Source organism: Podarcis bocagei (genome assembly GCF_964188305.1).
Source record: "Podarcis bocagei genome assembly, chromosome: 13".
NCBI lineage: Eukaryota > Metazoa > Chordata > Lepidosauria > Squamata > Lacertidae > Podarcis > Podarcis bocagei.
In genome coordinates this window covers 5,691,220-5,711,821 of record NC_138138.1, presented here as the reverse complement: position 1 = coordinate 5,711,821, position 20,602 = coordinate 5,691,220, and the positions used below count along the sequence as shown (strand labels likewise).

The following is a 20,602-nucleotide window of genomic DNA, read 5'->3' as shown; positions in this document are numbered from 1 at the left end:
TCTATTTCTTGAAACTTTGGGGAGGTATTTGCTGCAGAGCGGATTTCTGACTGTTTTCCTGGGTACATGAGCTGCGATCCCAATAGCCTTTCCGTTCCAAGAAAGCAATTTCTCTACATGACATGATAAGGTGATGTCTGCCCTTAACAGCTGCAGTTTCCCAGCATTCTGGAGCTTGAGTGAACATGGGAAGCCTTTAAACGCAACATGTTCAACCAAAAGGGGTTTTGTGTGTGTGGCTACTTGAATGTAGTCCTTAGGTCTGGGGGTCATGAGTCTGGAGATAATTCTAGCTTACCTTGCACAGCTGGTGCAAGGATCATCGAGATGAAGTATGTGGAGTAATTTGCAAAAGGGATATAGAAATGCTATGCTCTATTGCATGACAGTGCTTTTGAATTATGATGCTGGAGGAGACTCTTGAGAGTCCCATGGACTGCAAGAAGATCAAATCTATCCATTCTTAAGGAAATCAGCCCTGAGTGCTCACTGGAAGGACAGATCCTGAAGTTGAGGCTCCAATACTTTGGCCACCTCATGAGAAGAGAAGACTCCCTGGAAAAGACCCTGATGTTGGGAAAGATTGAGGGCACAAGGAGAAGGGGACGGCAGAGGATGAGATGGTTGGACAGTGTTCTCGAAGCTACCAGCATGAGTTTGACCAAACTGCGGGAGGCAGTGGAAGACAGGAGTGCCTGGCGTGCTCTGGTCCATGGGGTCACGAAGAGTCGGGCACGACTAAATGACTAAACAACAACAACATTGCATGACAGAGTCTGCATACTTCTGTGTGGCACCTCTAGTTAAAAGACTGAGAAGTCTAACTTATCTAATCAAGGTCACAAAGTCACGAAGTTCTTTTTCATATGGCCATCACAGCTTAACTCAATACGCACAATGTGGTCTTGTTCCATTTCACACATGCAACTTAGTACATGACAAGTACACTATATAACTTAGTTCTGCATCATATATATCGTTATGTAGGTGGTAGGAGATTTGCCTTCCTCAATTTGTTCTACTCTTTTCTGTACATTTTCCTGTACAACCCCCAGGTATGGTGCTTTGCTCTCGAAATATTTCTTGCAATGCGCGCTTGTATTTTTGCCATATTCATGCTGGAGAGCCACCATCCATCAGAGCAGACATTTACTGCCTAGCATCAGGCAACTTCAAATGTTCACATCCCTCCCCCACTCTCTGCAACACTTAGTCCTGGGCTGAATGTGTCTGCCAGGAAATGATATTCATAAACAAATTCCCTATGTTCAATGACTAAAGTAGTTTTGATTTCCTCTCTCTTTTCACCCGAGGAAGTTACTTTGCAGCACCAAATATTTTCACATGCACTGAAATGCGTAGATTACACATGTCTGCGTACGTTTGTTTTGGCAAGAAAATAATGTGGCTTCCTCTATTTCCCTAAATACAGTCCTTTTTGTCACCATCACTTAGAAAACAAGGAACAAACTCATGCAAAAACCTCCAAAACCCACTAGACTTTAATTTGGATTCAGGATTAAAATTTATTTCCAACAATGTTTGATGCTTTTGTGTAAAGAAGGGAAATAACTTTCAATTAACTTATTTCATTCATATCCTGCCTCTTTCTTTTTGGAACCAAAGGTGAGTTCCCAGGCACTTTTATCTTTTTTAAAAAATTAATTTTATTAGAATTTTAAAAGAGAGCTACAGAGGATATTATCCAGTATCTTTTTTATCCAAACTAAAGCGTTAATCTGGAAAAAAACAACCAACACAGATCCAGAGGAAGAGAGAGAGAGAAGAAGAAGAAGAAAATAAAATAAAGAGAAAGAGGTAGAGATTGAGAGATAGAGAAAGGATTAAAAGGAAAAAAATAAAGTTAAGAAACTAAAGAACTTTAAACTCTTTGCCTGTCAGCTATATATAAACAATATTCAACTCATCCACTCCAACATAACACCCTGCAAGACTACTTTCTATAAACCAACATTATCTTCAGCCTTCAAACCCAAATGTCATTACAGTGGTACCTCGGGTTACATACGCTTCAGGTTACAGACTCCACTAACCCAGAAATAGTACCTCGGGTTAAGAACTTTGCTTCAGGATGAGAACAGAAATCGTGCTCCGGCGGCATGGCAGCAGCGGGAGGCCCCATTAGCTAAAGTGGTGCTTCAGGTTAAGAACAGTTTCAGGTTAAGAATGGACCTCCAGAACAAATCAAGTACTTAACCCGAGGTACCACTGTACTTCATTTTCTTTTCCACACAAGAAGTCTATAACAGGTTTCCAATCTTTAGTAAATGTTAACCATGACATGTGAATTTTGCCATCTCAGCCAACTCCAAACCATTCCTCCATTGGCTAAGACCAAGTGTAGCAGCCAGACAGTCTCTTATCCAAGCACCGACTAGACCAAGAACTGCTCAGCTTCAGAAAAGCTTTTGCATCCTATGCCTTCAGACCAAGTCCTGGCACTGATAGATTCAACAGTGCACTGAGATCCAATGTAATGTTGGCATGAAAAGTGGGAGATTTGGCACTGTTCTGCAAGCTATTATTATCACACAAATGCAACAATAAAAAAAACCTGAATACAACAGGTAAACGATCCACAACACTTTTGCCCGTGTAAGACACCCTTTGGATTTGGTTGCAAGAACAGGGTCCCTGCTCATGGAATGGCTGCTGTGCCAGGGGGCTGCCCAACCAGATCATACCCCCTATGTTAGATTTCATTCATCATTATTTGCTAAGTTCTCCTAGGACGTGAGTGTGTAAATTAATGAAACTTCATTCATAAATGAGTATTACTATACTGATACACCCTAGATACTCATGCATCCCTGTCAATTTGCAAGCACTTTTAAATTAGGCACAGGTTTAGCAGCATGCTTCTTTAATACAATGCAAGATTCAACAGCAGCATCCCTGTTTGATGCCCATCCAGCCTCTGCAAAAGTCCCGTTGCTTCAGTGGCAGCTAGTCTTCTTAAGGGGAAAAGCAGTATGTCAGCATCACAGCATTACACTGGGAAACATTCTAGGACGGGGTAGGCAATCTAAGGCCCGGGGGCCGGATGCGGCCCAATTGCCTTCTAAATCCGGCCCGCGCATGGTCCGGGAATCAGCGTGTTTTTACATGAATAGAATGTGTCCTTTTATTTAAAACGCATCTCTGGGTTATTTGTGGGGCATAGGAATTTGTTCATTTTTTTTTCTTTTCAAAATATAGTCCGGCCCCCCACAAGGTCTGAGGGATAGTGGACCGGCCCACTGCTGAAAAAGCTTGCTGGCCCGTCTAGGAGTTTGAAGGCCAATTCACAGTTCAGTTTTTGGGACTCTGGTATAAACAGCACACCTGGATTTAAATGGCAAAACACACAGGTAACATTCATTAATTGTGAATGGTGCATGTACATTATAAGTTGGATTTTGGAGAAAAGTATGTTCTTGCCAACACTTTTGTTGGTGAAAATCCCACTTTTTAACTATACGTGCCATTCACAATTGATGCGTATTCTTCCATTTCAACTTAGGCACTTTTTGGATGCAAGTTCATGATGTTATCTCTTAATGGTTTAACTTCTCCTAATGACCATTTACTTCAGTTCTTTCCAAACCTACAGATGACAACTGATGGAAGGAAACCTCTGAAAGTCACCACAGAGCTCTTAAGTTTTTCAAAATCCTTTCTTTGTTCTTGAGAAGGCAGTTTATATTACCTTGTCTGGAACAGTCTGGGAAACCCTTACAAGGGATTCAAAAACTTTTGTGTCTTCTGCTTCTCATGCAATATTATCTGCTTTCAGAAAAGTGCAGGTCTTCTAAAATCTCAGTATGGCCTACACGCCTGACAAGCCTGGTGGACTTTGGTTTATTTGCAGAACATTTCTATGCTGCCAAATTACAAAGCTGCACAGAACAGTATGTTCAGGTTCTGATCATCTTGTCAGCTCTGAATGAAGGGCTTGGCGGGGACTGTATGTGGAGGTCAAGCACTTGTATCTTGATCTCAGCCAGATGGTACTTTATGGTCTTATTCCCAAGAGAGGTACCAAAGAGAGGTTTGATAAAACACCTGACAGCTGCTCCATAAACTACGGTAACTACCATAAGAAACTGTACTATTGTAAAATTCATAATACATTTCTGGCATTAGGGGGCAGGGGAAACTAAAAAGGTTTTCTTATATGCATAGTGAATTCAAGGCTGTGACTTAGATCCTTTTGCCAACAGACAAGACCAAGCCTTAAACCTTTTCTGCATGAAAGTAAATATATCTGAGAGAGGACAAACTTTTGTCTTTGCTACCGCCTTTTGCTTTTGAGTGGACATGCTATTGCCTCGGTACAGGTACACTAAAATCCCTTCTAAAAAAATCTCAGAGGAAAAAACAGTCGCATGCAAACCAACGAAGGCCAAACACAGCTTCAAAATGAACCAGGACGTCTCCATTTTTGTTGTATGGAGAAAAGAGTTCCTGGGTTATGTTGGTGCTGTTCTGGGTTCTTCTCCAATATGTGTATAACTCGGAATTCATGCCTAGCACTCATCGGTGCTGTTTTTCTAGAAAAAGAGGTGCTGAAACTCACAGTGAACTTGTTAGTGACCGAGAGGTGCCAGAACTGAGTTCTGGTGAGTTCCCACTGAAAAAAAGTCCTGGCACTTGTCAATCAGAGCTAAGACTTCACTTATTGGCTAAAACACTGAAAAGTGCTCATACCTCACAGAGCATTTGCTTCAAATGGTGTCTGCCCATTTTGTTGCACAGCTTTCATTCTAAAAAAGCTAGATGCTTGCTTATTTTCTGAGTGAATGCTCAGAGCCTTTTATAGGTTCTGGGCCTCTTACAGCTGAACCTCTCCATTCCCTCTCCTGCTCCTACTCACATGAGGAAGAAACATCTTTGATAAGCTGAAGAAGAAAAAACAGCATAAATAATTATCAGAGGAAGGGCTCGAATGAGTTGGAAAATATTAATTTAATATTTGCAACCGTATAAATTGCCACTGGTGGTGCAACGATGATGAACTGCCTCAGGATAGGCAGAAAGGATGTGTATTATTATTGATTAGACCTACAGAAAGAAGACATCCATCCTAGAGAATTCAATGGTGTTTTAACCAGAACGTATCCTGAGCTTACACTCAGAAATCACTTCACAGTCGACAGGAGACAGAGAGGAGATATGATAGCCATCTTCAAATATCTTAAGGGCTGCCACATGGAAGATGCAGCAAGCTTGTTTTCTCCTGCTCTGGAGGGGAGGACTTGAACCAATGGCTTCAAGCTACAAGAAGGGAGATTCCTACTAAACATCAGGAAGAACTTTCTGACAGTAAGAGCTGTTTGACAGTGGAATGGACTTCCTCAGAAGGTTGTGGTCTCTCCTTCCTTGGAGGTTTTTAAGCAGAGGTTGGAGGGACATCTGCCATGGATGCTTTAGTTGAGATTCCTGCATTTCATGGGGTTGGACTAGATCAGGCATAGGCAAACTCGGCCCTCCAGATGTTTTGGGACTACAACTCCCATCATCCCTAGCTAAGAGGACCAGTGGTCGGGGATGATCGAAATTGTAGTCTCAACACATCTGGAGGGCCGAGTTTGCCTATGCCTGGACTAGATGATCCTTGAGGTCCTTTACAACTCTATAATGTTATGATCACATGCTTAGCAGGAGAACACTGATGGTTGTAAGCCTTGGTTTTACATATTTTGCTTTTTTGTTCTGCTGTAACTTTTGATTTTGGATCAATGTTGTGAACACTTCATTGTAGGGAACACTTTCCAGTGGAAATATTTTGTCAGCAAAAAGGATGGGCGGGTTAAGATTAGTTATCTCCTTGACACCTAAATCAGAAAACACGATCAGGAGACTTGCGTTTGTTTTTGTCTTCCTTCAGATAGGAAGGGAGGTTTCCTTTGATTGCAAGGTCTTGTGTGACATATCATCTTAACCTTTCTCGCGTAACACATTTCCTTTGTTCCCTCCACGTTGAATGGCATCTCTCGTGCATCTAATACTCTCCTGTGAGTAAGAATAGGGTTTTTTCTCCTTTTTGAGGCAGGATGCTGTGAATCAGTTTCTCCCATTTGGAGCAAGCGATGGCTCAGGATGCACATTTGCTTCTGCAAAGTTTTCCAGTCTAGCTCCCAGTTATTTTAAGCTCCTTCAGGATAGGAAGCCTAAGTCAGTTTCCATTGAAGAAGCAACATTGATGGTGCTGTACAAATAATAATTTGAACTGACATCTTGCAGTCAGTTGCAAAATGGGACTTAGTTCTTACTTGCTAATATACATAACGGAGGGCCCAGTGAGGCCATTGAGGAGAGGTTCACTGAGGAATTTGTTGCAGAGTAACACTGTACTCTAAACCATTTGAAACTACTCCTAACTGTAATTCATTTGCTTTTATTCATTTATATACAAAATTCCAGCCTATGTTCTACTCAGGGCAGCTAACAAATAAAACCAACCACAATATTATTTATTTATTTTTACTATAAAATGGTAAAAACACAGATAAGTTTCAGGTGCCAAAGCAGCATCAGATTTTTGCCATATGGTGAAACACCATAAAAGAAGGGAGACTGACCAATTCTCTTGGGCCAAAGAATTTCACAGTTTAGGTACTGCCACATAGAAGGCCCTTTCTCTAGTCTCCACCATAGCTGGAATATGGAGAAGAGCCCTCCTGCCAGATCTTACAATATAGGCAGAGCGCTATAGAAAGAGGTGGTCCCGAAGTGCTGGTGCCAAAATTTAAAGCCCTAAACAGCATTGGCCTTGTATACCTGGAGCGTCTCCACCACCATCATTTAGCCTGGACACTGAGAACCAGCACTGAGGGCCTTCTGGCAGTTCCCTCAATCGCGAGGCTACAGAGAACCAAGCAGAGGGCCTTCTTGGTGGTGGTGCCCACCCTGTGGAATGCTCTCCTATCAGATGTCAAGGAGATGAGTAACTATATAACCTTTAGAAGACATCTGAAGGGAGCGCTGTATAGGGAAACTTTTTAATGTGTAATGTTTTATTATGTTTTTTATGTTAGAAGCCGCCCAGAGTGGATGGGGCGACCCAGTCAGATGGTTGGGGTACTACTACTACTACTACTAATAATAATAAATAAATAATAACATAACAATACAGTAGCTTGAACCTAAGGCAATTAAGGCTTTAAAGGTCATCACAACTACTTTGAGCTGTGCCTGGAAACAAGTCCATAAGCAGCGCAGCCCTTGAAGGGCAGGTGTAATATGACTTTGTACAACAAAAACTGAGAAGTATAGCTTTTGTAAGACAGCCCTGTTCAGGGAAGTTTTTAATGTGTGATATTTTACTGTATTTTCGGTTTTTATGGAAGCCGCCCAGAGTGGCTGGGGAGGCCCAGCCAGATGGGCGGGGTATAAATAATAAATTATTATTATTATTATTATTATTATTATTATTATTATTATTATGCTGAGACAGCTTTGTTAGCGATCCCTAGCTATCCTCCTCACAAAACTACCATCTCACTTTTGCTTGGTTGACAATCAGAACACAAACAGGATTGAAGCTTGTTCATATCTGTAGCCTAGACCTGCTTGTGTGTGAGTTGTTTTACTATAAGCTGCCCTGAGACTCATGCTTGAAGAACTGCCGATAAATAATATAAATCACATCGATAAATCAAATCAAATAAATGAATATAAATCATAGAATCAAAGAATTGTAGAGTTGGAAGGGACCACAGGAGCCATCTAGCCTCAGCTTTCTATTTTGTAAAGAAAACTCATGTTTATCCATGTATAAAAGACACTCACGCATAATAGAAACAAATTCATTGTCACAAAGGAAAGACAGGTCACAAGTGACAGCTGAAATTTACTGAATGTATATGAATTCATATAGAAGATGCTCCCTCTGCCAGTTGGGACTCTTCTGGTTTTGTCAAGGAAACAGAATGTGTTTCTTTATTTAATCTAAAAAAGACAGCCTTAGCACAGTGGCTCCTAGAATCCTATCCTCTCTAATTAATAGAAGAAGAGAGAAGAGAAAGAAAGGAAAAACTCACTTCCAAATAAGTTCAATGGGACTATATTAATGCCAAAGCATTACACTTTTATTTTATGTTTTAAGAAAAATCAGATCTTTACAGCACAGGTGGACAACCTATGGCCCAGCGACCACATGGCTCCCAATCTCATTGTATGCAGCCCCTCTGCTTCCTGAAACTGCTCTATTTTTCCATGCCACCAGAGTTCCTTCCTTCCTTCTTCCCTTCCCTTCCTCTATGTATCCCTCCTAATTTTTCTCGCATTTAAAAGTGTTTTTCCTCTTTCTATAGCCTGTTGTATAAATGTAAGTTTCACATCTGTTGCCCAACCCACTGCTTGCCATTGGCTTTGCCCATGAGGAAATACGGCCCTGGAGCAGCAGATGTTTTCCCAAACATCCATGCAAACCTTGGCTTTACTGCACTTTGCAGATATTGTGTCTTTTTACAAACTGAAGGACTGAAGGAGCTCCTGCTGCTCCTTATGAAGATATTACGACTCACTGAAGGCTCAAATTATTGTTAGCATATTTTAACCATAATGTATTTTAAAATTAAGGGACACAGGTGGCGCTGTGGGTTAAACCACAGAACCTAGGACTTGCCGATCAGAAGGTCGGTGGTTCGAATCCCCGTGACGGGGTGAGCTCCCGTTGCTTGGTCCCAGCTCCTGCCAACCTAGCAGTTCGAAAGCACATCAAAGTGCAAGTAGATAAATAGGTACCGCTCTGGCGGGAAGGTAAACGGCGTTTCCGTGCGCTGCTCTGGTTCACCAGAAGCGGCTTAGTCATGCTGGTCACATGACCTGGAAGCTGTACACCGGTTCCTTCAGCCAATAAAGCGAGATGAGCGCTGCAACCCCAGAGTCGGTCACGACTGGACCTAATGGTCAGGTTCTTATTTTAAAATTTATGGTATGTCCATTGTATTATAATGCTACTGCACACTTAAAAGACTATAGTGTAAACATAACTTGTATATGTACTGGGAAACCAAATATATTGTGCGACTCGCTTCATTGTGTGATATTGACTCTACTGTGGTGGTCTGGAAAGCCATTGCCCTTCCCAGGGAAATGGAGTTGCAGGCTGGAGATGAGCTTGCCCCATGCGTGGGGGTGTGGCTAGCCCCCGTGTCATAGGGAGTCCCCTCCGTGTCACGCTCCCAGGCTGACCAATCTGAGTGGCAGGGGGTGTGGCATGCTCTATTTAGGCAGCCCACGGACAGAAACTTGCCCCTTTTTCTGGTTCCTGCTCACGCAGTTATCCCTCGCTCCCTCCCGCCCTAAGATTAGGCTCTTATCCTTTGACCTTGCTATGGACCTCGGTTGGTCGTCTGTCGAAGGAGTCTGGTAGGACTTTTTTCCACTTGGCAAACTGGCACCAGCCATTTGGTTTTTAGCCTACCTCGAAGCAAATCATCACAACTTTGTAAGGTTTGGTGGTTAGGCATTGGAGTATTAGGCTGGAAGGGAGGGGAGGTAGTGGCCATCACCTACCCCTCCTAATTCAAGGGTATTCCGTTAAAGGAATCCGGGAGACATGAACCTGTCCGAAGCCCAGGCAGGCTAGGGCCATGGCATGGCCCCCTATCGGTGACCCTGGGGGAGCTTGAATTGGTTTGCATCGACGGGGCTCCCCCTACTGGTGGTTAACCCTTCTGAGACTTCCTGCAAGTGGGCAGGAGTCAGATATAGGCGATTCAGTTCCAATGCCTAAGCCAATACCACTCACATTCTGTAACCAATAAAGTTGTATCCTTTTTTAGCCCATTAACCGAAAATACTGGTGTCAAGTGTCTTCATTCCAACAAAGGGGAGGGTTTGGGGCTTTGCCACGCAACTGAACCTACAGTATCTCCGAGGTATGCCTGAATACATCTGTTAACTAAAGATATATTTCTCTGTTAGCAGTTAACCAGCGGGATGGCTGGATTGGCTCCATCAATTCACCTGTGCAACTCCCGACCCCACTCCAGTCTTATCCAGGTAAGCTGCAGCAACACGGAGCCAGGAGGACAGCTCTGCAGCTCAACTCCACCCGACAGACTACCTCTGGTTATACGTGAAATGCATTAAGAGCTTGGAATAGGTCTTCAAATAAATAGTTTTAACTATCTTTGATAACTGAGCTTATTTCAAAGTAAATGTGTGCATACTACTGCAGCCCCAGTCATGCCTAACTTTAGGAAGATTAAGGGTCAAGATAAAGAGTTTCCTGATATGTGTACCTACCCTGTCACAGAATATGTTCAAAGCTTTATGAAGCCTATCATATATATTTTTTTAAATTTCTATTTTATATTTTTTTTCTTGGTTCTTAAGAAAATGACTTCCACTGAGAAAGAATTTCTGTCTTTCCCTTTTTAAAATGTATTTTCCTTTTCCTATTAAAAAAAATAAATCCTGGAGTCTCTCTGAAAATAAACATGTTCTCCCATTGCAGGATATTCCTGTTAGTAACAGTTGTACACAAATAAATGTCTGTAAACAAACATCTTATCTTTTTATGGAAGGAAGTCAATTAATAAGGAATTGACGTTCTTCCTTGGGGATGGAATGCAAGTTCATCCCCATAAACTAAAGAAATAAATGAACACGCTGGCATTTTCGCAGACTGGATAACCTACACACCTTTAAGTTTTGTCTGTTGGTGTTTCCAAACAAACAGTACCCCTGTTGCTTCCTTCCTGTATAATGCTGCCTTTTCTTCCTTTCCCCCTGAGAGTTGATTTCCATGTTATGAGTTTCATTCAAGAGAGTTAGTCCTGCTGATGTGGAATACAGTGGTGCCCCGCAAGACGAATGCCTCGCAAGACGGAAAACTCGCTAGACGAAAGGGTTTTCCGTTTTGGAGGTGTTTTGCAAAACAAATTTCCTATGGGCTTGCTTCGCAAGACGACAATGTCTTGCGAGTTCCTGCTGGTTTTTTCCCCTCCCCCCCCTTTTTCTAAGCCGCTAAGCCGCTTATCAGCTGATCCGCTAAGCCTGCTAAGCCGCTAATAGCGCTAATCCGCTAATCCGTCAATGGGCTTGCTTCGCAAGACGAAAAAACCGCTAGACGAAGAGAATCACAGAACGGATTCTTTTCGTCTTGCGAGGCACCACTGTAAATTTATTCTGGTGTCTACATTAAGACAAGCAGGTAGGCCAAACCAGATTCTGTGACTTAACTATACTGTACCTAAATATAAGCACATCCAGCAATGTTTTTGTCACAGAAGGAGCTTGCAAGTATACTCTCATAACTAAAAGCAAGGCAAATGTAGCTCCTGGTAGATGGGGAGTGTAGAAAAAGACTTTGGCCTGTTTCTGGTTGTTGTTTTTAGTCATAAGGAGTCTATAGCATTTAGCCTGACCTGTTGCATCCAGGCCTCAGCAATGCAAACTATTACAAAGAGAAAAGCTACTAAACTTCCTTTTCATAACTACATGTTCAGCTTTCATAACAATTCAGAGTTCCAGAAATACACAAAACATCACAAAATCAGGCTAAAGGTATTGATCTAAAATATTTTTGAACTTTCCTCATGGGCCAACGTCGCTACTTTTGCTTTTTATAGAATCACACTGTTGTTAATTGCCCACTTAGAATACCACCTCCTGTGTCTAATGAAATGGGTGTAGTTCTTTGATATTTTTGCTACAAAAATCTAACATGGGTACCCCTTTGGAATTCTGACTAGTACAAACTATTTTTGGAACAGAATTTACTTATCAGACACAATATTATAAAAACACTATACTAGCTTTGATCATGCAAAAGTGCTCTGAAATTAACTTTATTTGCGTCATCTCCCTAAGGACACTGTAATTTAGGGGCATTTTAGAGTACCTAAAATCCTTAACATGAAAGCAATGTCCTAAATTTTAGGAAGGTATGAGAAACTGGTACCCAGATCTAATAAGAAAGAAACCTTACTTTTTTGGGTCTGAAACGTAAGAAACGCCTTCATGACATGATCTACTTGGTCCTCCATTTGAGGAATGCCCTCCCTAGCGAGATGCATCAGACTCCCTCACTGTTGACTTTCAGGAGAATTTTTAAAACACTCCTGGCATTTGATGGCATTCCTGTTTACCTAAGCATTTGATGGTTGAAAGTTCTGTTCCCGGCAACCCTGAATTTAACAGTAAAGGTAAAGGGACCCCTGACCATTAGGTCCAGTCGTGGCCGACTCTGGGGTTGCGGCGCTCATCTCGCTTTATTGGCCAAGGGAGCCAGCGTACAGCTTCCGGGTCATGTGGCTGGCAGGACTAAGCCGCTTCTGGCGAACCAGAGCAGAGCACAGAAATGCCATTTACCTTCTACTTGCACTTCATGCTTTCAAACTGCTAGGTTAGCAGGAGTAGGGACCGAGCAATGGGAGCTCACACCGTTGCAGGGATTCGAACCGCCGACCTTCTGATCGGTGTAGGTGACTGCTTTTAAGAGTTTTAATGTTTTTAGAAAGTTGTTTTAACCTGTTTTTAGAAGGCTGCTTTTAACTATTTTAGCAGGTTTTTTTGAATTGTTTTAGAGTATGGACATGTTTGCCGCCCAGGGCTCCTCTGGAGGAAGAGGCAGGATATAAATTTAATCCAAGGATCTAACTCAACAATAAAATGAGCTGCTACCACTCTGCATCTCCTTCACCACCTATAATGTTTTCATGTAGCCTAGGAATGTGTGTGTCACAGGAAAAGCATGGGAGACACACACACACCATAAAAGATCACAAGGTTCATTCAGATCTTCCTTTTCCTCTCAGAACCAGCTACTCAAAAATACGGAAACGGGGTTTGAATCTACCGTGGGAAGCCTAAATATCGTGCCATGTGGTCACTGTGTACTTCCCAGAGGAGGAAGGAACACAAAAACATTCCAAGCCCAGGAGTTCCTTTCAGCATACTCCAGACATTTCTGTTTTGACTACTTAATCTCAAGCATTTTCTTGGCCAGGCATAGGCAAACTTGGCCCTCCAGATGTTTTGGGACTACAACTCCCATCATCCCTAGCTAACAGAACCAGTGGTCAGGGATGGTGGGAGTTGTAGTCCCATAACATCTGAAGGGCCGAGTTTGCCTATGACTGTTCTAGGCTGAATAATGATATGAAGACTAGCACTCGCTGCTCTAAATGCCCCTAGGCCAAATTTTGTAAACAGGTTCATTTATTTAAAACACTTATATACTTGCCCTTAATCCAAATCAGGGTCCAGGGTCCAGCAAGGTATAGACTGTGCTGAGTTTTCATGATTCAGTTTGCACTTTGCTATACAGTCCTTACCTGACTCTGTGCTTTCTCTGGACTGCTCGTCTCCCCGCCCAGCATCTGAGGAATCACCACTGGGGGTGGAGGAGCTCTCCTCTTTTTCATTTCGGTGCTTCCAGTAATTCCCGAGATGTTCCCCAAAGACTGTGATGGACCCAAAGTAAAGGAACGTGAATCCACTGAAGAAGAATATGGAGCTGCTGCAACTCCCTGTAAGTAAATAAATTCACAACCTCATTAAAATCTCTTGAACATGACATTTCACAGTCAGTCCCTAAAATATATATATATCTTGGGAGGGGGGAAATGCCCCCTCACACTAACCCATCTTGAACACTTCCTCTTGTGTTTTTAGATGCGTTAGATGTTGCTGCTAATACAACGTGTTGAAGAAATGAACCTATGCTGCCAATTCTCGTAGTAGACCAGTATAAAGTAAGCAGCACATAAGCGGCACACAAAACATTACCAAACCATTCTATGTACTAAATCTTATATTAATAATCCAAAAATTGAGAGAGCTATGTACAAGATCTACTACAGAAGCCACAAACAGAAAACTCATTCAAATTGTGCCCAAAAGGAAGATTCAGTCTTTAAAGTTCCTTTAGCCAGGCTCCTGTAGATATCAACAAACGTAAGTTTGATCAAACTTATCAACAAGACTTATCTAACTCTTGTGCGTCACATCACCAACACTTTGTTTGATTAAACTTATCCTCGTTGATATCTAACCCTTGATAGCAACATCATCAACACTTCGTTTGATCAAACTTACCTTTGTACGGAGCCTGGCTAAAGGAACTTTAAAGACTAAATCTTCCTTTTGGACACAATTTGAATGAGTTTTCTGTTTGTGGCTTCTGTAGTAGATCTTGTACATAGCTCTCTCAATTTTTGGATAATTAATATAAGATTTAGTATGTAGAATGGTTTGGTAGTGTTTTGTGTGCCGCTTATGTGCTGCTTACTTTATACTGGGCTAATACAATGTGGCCAAATCTCCATGAAGAGGGAAGTCACTTTCCCACGTCCCTCACCTGTCTGGATCCCACCTTCTCCAAGGATGTAGAGCAACAGGCCAAGGGGAGCTGCGTATGCCAGTGTGTGAGAGCTGGGCTGATGCTGGAAGCTGGATACACAGAGACATGTCTTGCTGTGTGCTGGACTTTGGGGCTCCCCTGGAAACCTGGTGGGAAAATCAAAGGGGGATCCTAGGCAGAAACTTTGTGCCTGAGCAGAATGGGGTGCTGTCCCATGAAGGAGACAGGAGGAAGCTAATGGGAGCTGGTGGAGGCCTTTACAAAATCACAGCATTTACAGCTTCACTCCATCAGAGACGGGCCTTCGTTGGTATGCTCTAAACATGCCTCACTATCGTCTTACAGACATTAAAAATTCATGAAAAATATGGATTCAGTCCCCAAGAACTCATCCATGTCCTTTAAAGGACAAGGATAAATGTCTTTGAGCAAATATGTTAGAATTCTAAGAACAAAAAATTAATTCTAAATCATGCAAGAAGAACATGTTTAATATTTAAAATGTAAACATGACATAAAAACGCCACTTGTGAATATCTTTGTATGCACTTGATTTCTTCTTATATCTCGTTCCATTCATACTAAATTTCCTTTCTTCATGACTGACACACAATGAAGCTTCCTTTCCAGTCAGCTAGTCACAAATGCCACAAGACAGGCCAGTGCAGATATTACACCCCGACCCTTTGACAATGATACAGGCCAAGGCCACAATTAACGCATGTGAAAAGTGGAGATGCAAAAACTGAAAGTGGCACCATCGACTTCACTAGATAAAATGTGATACAAATGTCTACCTTTTAAAAGCATGCGTAGTAGGGTACAGAAATATTCAGAATAAAACAATTCCTTCCAGTAGCACCTTAAAGACCAACTAAGTTAGTTCTTGGTATGAGCTTTCGTGTGCATGCACACTTCTTCAGATACATGTGTGTGCATGCACACGAAAGCTCATACCAAGAACTAACTTAGTTGGTCTTTAAGGTGCTACTGGAAGGAATTGTTTTATTTTGACTATGGCAGACCAACACGGCTACCTATCTGTAACTAGAAATATTCAGGAGAGGGTTACCTGGATTGGACAGCTTTAAAGGGAAATCGAGCAAATTCATGGATGATACAGCTGTCTGGATGATTACAATGGCTGGATGATTTCCAGTATCAAGAGGAGTATGCTTCTGAATACCAGTGGAAGCATCTCCCTCAGAAGGTGGTGGACTCTCCTTCACTGGAGGTTTTTAAAAAGCTGGATGGCCATCTGTCATGGATGCTTTAGCTGAGATTCCTGCATTGCACAGGGTTGGACTAGACAACCCTTGAGGTCCCTTCCAACTCTACCATTCAGTGAGTGCTACTGTACTCATCTGGCTGACCACTGGGAGAACAGCATTCTGGACTATATATACTTTTAGTCTCATCTAAGCAGGTACACCGGTAGGCTTGAGCTGAGAATCACACACCATCGTGGCTTATGATTCTTGTTATCAGAAAATACACAAGCCATAGTTTACTAATTCAGATGAAACAGCAAACTGTATCTTGGCACAAACTGGGATTGAAAATTGCTAATTTCTGCACACAAGAGAAGGAGGAAGTACAGTGGTACCTCTGGTTGCGAACGGGATCCATTCCGGAGGCCCGTTCACAACATGAAAAGAGTGCAACCTGAAGTGCCATATCTGCACAGGTGTGCAGCGCAATTTGGTGTTTCTGCACATGCGCGAGGGGTAAAAACCGGAAGTAACCCTTTCCGGTACTTCTGGGTTGCTGCGGGACACAACCTGAAAATACGTAACATGAAGCAAACGTAACATGAGGTATGACTATATACAAGTCCAAATCTCATCTGAATGTAGTCTTTCTCTGGCAAACTGTATGTTACCACAATTTCTCTCAGACAATTTGAACTCAGCTCAGACGCTCCACTAAACTTAGAAACAGACAAGACATGAAGTGGGAGGTTCATTATAATTTTATTTTATTTTAAACATCAAAGTACCCAAGTGATCAGTTAGAAGTCTTTGTGCGCTAAGCCTCTTGTACTTGAATAAGGTCCTGATTTGGTTTTATTTAAATTTAGAATATTTAGACTATTACTCCTCTCCCATCCAAGGTTTGCTAATCTCTGTTGCCAGCTGCTCAAAATGTTTACATTTGAAGGACTCTATCTATATGCACTTAAAGAATCTCTACTCAGTATCTGATCTTAACAGATGCCAGACGGAAGGCAAAAAAATGTCGCCTTCTGGAAACTCTTGATTAATTGCCTTGAATGTGTTTTTAACCCCAGTTGGCCAAATATATTTCCATTAGGATTTTAAACAATGCAAACCACAGTTACTACAACCGGCAGACCAGTATTATCTGAAACTCTGTGGATCCAACACAAAAACCTGGAGTTGTAATTCAATTATACCAGAGTATGTCATTAGCAAACTGAGATTCTACTAAATTTTATGTTAACTGTGCAATGCATATATTAATTACAACGCTGATGATCATCACCTCCCACTTTCATAGTCTGAATCCAAGACTATTTTAGCCATGCTAATGGGTAGCAGGATTTTTGCTATCTTTCTTTGACCATTTTAGGTTTTTAGCAAATCTTTGCCCTTGTCCACCATTCCTTTCCAAGCTTTTGTAACATTTTATACGTGACAATCCTGTGCCAAATTGTCTGTTCCATGGAACTTGTTAGCCCGACCCCAATATTTCACAAACCTGAATTCGTTGGGTGGGCGGGGTGTGTGTGTGGTACATCTGAGGGGGGAATAGAGGAGAGCCACTTGACTCAAATGAGAAGAGTCCATGCCAACATATAGAGGACATAAACAAACAAACAAACTTTGGAACACTGATCTTTTTCATATATTTATGTTTCTGTACTACTTGATAAGTATATCCCAGGTCGATTTATTTTTACTGAATGTACTTTTCATGGTCTAATTTAATTTTAATGACATAAAGAAACTTGCTAAGTTGGTTATTGGGGTGTATTCCCTGTGGCGAGTATATAATATAAGGGGGGGGGGGGAGAGAGACCTTGTTAGTCTTTTGCAACAAAGCCACCAAGGGTCTAACAAATTTACAAAGACTAACAAATTTAAATCATAAGGTTTTGTGAACGAAAAAGCCCCAAACAACTCTATGAGATAGTGAATAACCCCCCCTTCTTTGTTGTTGGTTAAACAGGACTGAGTTCCATCAGGACTATGAAATAGACCATTGCACCTCACATTGCTTGCACTTAGTGCTTGATTAATATTATTGCATCAGCACCACCCAGAGGCCATGTTAGTACTTACATCAAGGTACAGTTCACTTTCTGTTGTGGACTTTAAAGGTTCTTCGCTGCCATAATCCCCAGCCGTCCTCATCGAACACTCTTCTGCCTAGAGAACAAATAAACACTCTATACGACCACTCCAAAAGTGGTAAATACATTACACGCTGCTAGCTAAAAACAACAGACCATTAAAACACACAGTGGATGGGAAGGTTAGGAACCATTTGCCTAATATCTGTAAAAGCAGGCCATGATGGGAGTTGAAACCAGGACCGGAGAGGATTCCAGTTCATGCTACATGCTGGGGTGAACCTTCCCCTTTGGCTCCCCTCAGACCCATGCTAGGCTCAGAATGCTAATCTGTGGATTACACCACATAATCAATGGAATGAACTGTGTGTGGCTCCACACAGCATTTACGAGGTGACTGGCTCTTTATTTCTTCTGAATACCAGTTGACAGAACCCACAGGAGGGGAGAGTCTCATTTCTTTTGGACCTGGTCCTCACCCATAGAGAGGAACTGACTGATGAAGCAAAGGTTTCAGGGAACCTTCGGAGGAAGTGATCATGTCCTCTTGGGTGTCATAATACAGAGGCAAGGGAAAGCGGAGTATAGTAAGATGTTCATTCAAGACTTGAAGAAGGCTGATTTCAAAAAGCTGACGGAACTACTGAGTGAGATTCCACGGTCAGAAATACCCAAAGAGAAAAGAGTGCAAGATGGATGGGAGTTTCTTAAAGGTAAAATATTGAATGCACAAAGGCAGACAATTTCAACAAGAAAGGAAAGTTGGAGGCCCCTAAAGAAACTGGTGTGACTGCATAACAAGCTTACGGATGAGCTGAGATGAAAGAAGGGTATGTATAAGAAAGGGAAGAAATCCGAAATCATGAAGGAAGAGTCTACAGAAGTAGCCAACAGTTGCAGGGTGAAGTTCAAGTGAAGCTCAGAATGAACTCAGGCTTGCAAGAGAAGTTCAAAATAAGAAAAATGTTTCTTTGGCTATGTTTGAAGCAAGAGGAAGAACAAGCAATTAGTAGGTCCCTTGCATGGAAAAGATGGAGAAATGTTACTGGGTGCCAGAAAGAAGGCAGAACTGCTAACACCTGCTTGCCTCTGCTGTCATTCGAAAGGAAAGAAGGCCCAACCTGGTGAAAGCAGAATCATAGAATTGTACTAGATGACCCAAGTTCTTCCTGATGTTTAGTCAGAATCTACTTTCTTGTAACTTGAAGTAATTGGGTTCAAGTCCTATCCTCCAGAGCAGAAGTAAACAAATTTGTTCCATCTTCCATGTGACATCCCTCAAGATATTTGAAGATGGCTATCATATCTCCTCTCAAATCTCCTCTTTTACCCAACTCCTTCAGCCGTTCCTCATCAGGCTTGGTTTCCAGACACTTGATCATCTTGGTTGCCCTCCTCTACACATGTTTCAGCTAGTCAATATTCTCCTTAAACTGTCGCGCCCAGAACTGGACACAGTATTCCAGGTGTGACCTGACCAAGGCAGAACAGAGTGGCACTGTTACTTCCCTTGATTGGGACACTCGACTTTTGTTGTTGCAGCCTAGAATAGCATTAGCTTCTTTTTTTGCTGCTGCTGTATCACACTGTTGACAATGTTGAGCTTGTGGTCCACTAAGACCCCTAGATCCTTTTCGCATGTACTACTGGCAAGCCAGGTGTCTCCCACCTTATACTGCTTTCCAACTGCTCTTGCAATGTGCCTCTGAAGACTAGAGAGTGTCTGGAGTGGGGTGGCTAAGAAAACCATGGTTAAGCAAGGCTGTTAGGTTTATACATAGGGCCAAATCATAGTTAAAACAAACCACAGTTCAAAAAAAACCATCAAACCATGGCTTCACATCATGGTTGGTTGCCAGAAAACAAAACCATTCTTAGTCTGCTGGGCTGAGTTTAGGTGTTCAAGCAAACCACACAGTGACTAAAGAAAACCACAGTGGTATCCTGTGTGAATTAGGCCATACCTGTTAAAATAAGAGAAAGTAGTTTCCTGCTATCCATTCTTAGAACAGGCATCAGCAGTCACTTTGATTCATTAAGTTTGATTACAGCCATATACCTAACAGGTACAGCTATAAACATATACTAAGGAGGCGTCATGGGGGGAGTGCACATGCGGCAATGGAAACAATTAGTTTAATAAATTAAAGTAACTGATAGTGTCTGTATGGTCTTGTCATGGCTTTTGGCTAGTACAATAACGCTTATCTACATCTACAATAAATGAGGGGAGACATTTACCTTAATGTTCATTTTATTAGTCTTGAAAAATCCCAGAAATCGTTTCTTTTCTTTTTCTGTTGTGTCACAGCTAGTTGAGTATCTTCTTGTTTCTGTAACACACACAATGTGTCATAACTACTCCAGCACAAATAATCAATTAAAGAATTTAGAAATCAGCTTACTAACTTTGAGGGTAGAAATCAGTGCTAGTAGTACAGGACAATAGCAACATACACAGTGCTATTTCAACTTTACGCATTTGATGTCCGGTCGGTTGAAATCACACTAATTCAAAGCACAGAAGGCGGACAGCTTGAAAGTTCTTTTTGTACAGGGTTTTTCCAGCACAGAAGGAGCTTTTAAGCTCTTTGCTTTGCTTACTGAGTTCTGGGATGCTCTCGCAAGATCTCGTGGAAACTAGGGCCAGCCACATAAGATCTTGTGAGGTATCCCAGAGTTCAGCAAGCAAGGCACAGAGCTTAAATGCATGTAACCCCTGCACAGGAGGAGATCGTACTGTACACAGATTTATACACAAATTCATTCTAATCAAAGTTACTGCAGTATTAATTGCTCACAGGAGGGACAGATCACGCATTGTTTTTCCAAGATACTGATTTAGACCTAACTTTACTTACTTGCATGTTAGCCTTAAACTTCGTTAGTAAGGATTCAGGATTAGAACCACTAATATTATCCTATACTCACTACTGTATTTACCCAACCAAATGTATATGTAA

General features: G+C 41.8%; 1 protein-coding gene across 14 annotated transcripts in view; it reads right to left on the bottom strand.

The window, feature by feature from the left end:
* The window catches only part of COBL (cordon-bleu WH2 repeat protein), a 99,730-nt gene that overhangs the window by 39,605 nt on the left and 39,523 nt on the right, over positions 1 to 20,602 (bottom strand). For 12 of the 14 annotated variants that reach the window (XM_081166085.1, XM_081166079.1, XM_081166088.1 and 9 more), the window contains 3 exons: positions 19,858 to 19,972; positions 17,629 to 17,695; positions 13,296 to 13,490 (listed from right to left, as the gene is read on the bottom strand). In XM_081166085.1, the coding sequence (XP_081022211.1) occupies positions 13,296 to 13,490; positions 17,629 to 17,695; positions 19,858 to 19,972 (377 nt within the window). Of the gene's footprint in view, positions 1 to 13,295; positions 13,491 to 17,628; positions 17,716 to 19,857; positions 19,973 to 20,602 lie in introns of all 14 variants that reach the window. The other 2 variants (XM_081166087.1, XM_081166091.1) reach the window with 1 other exon arrangement.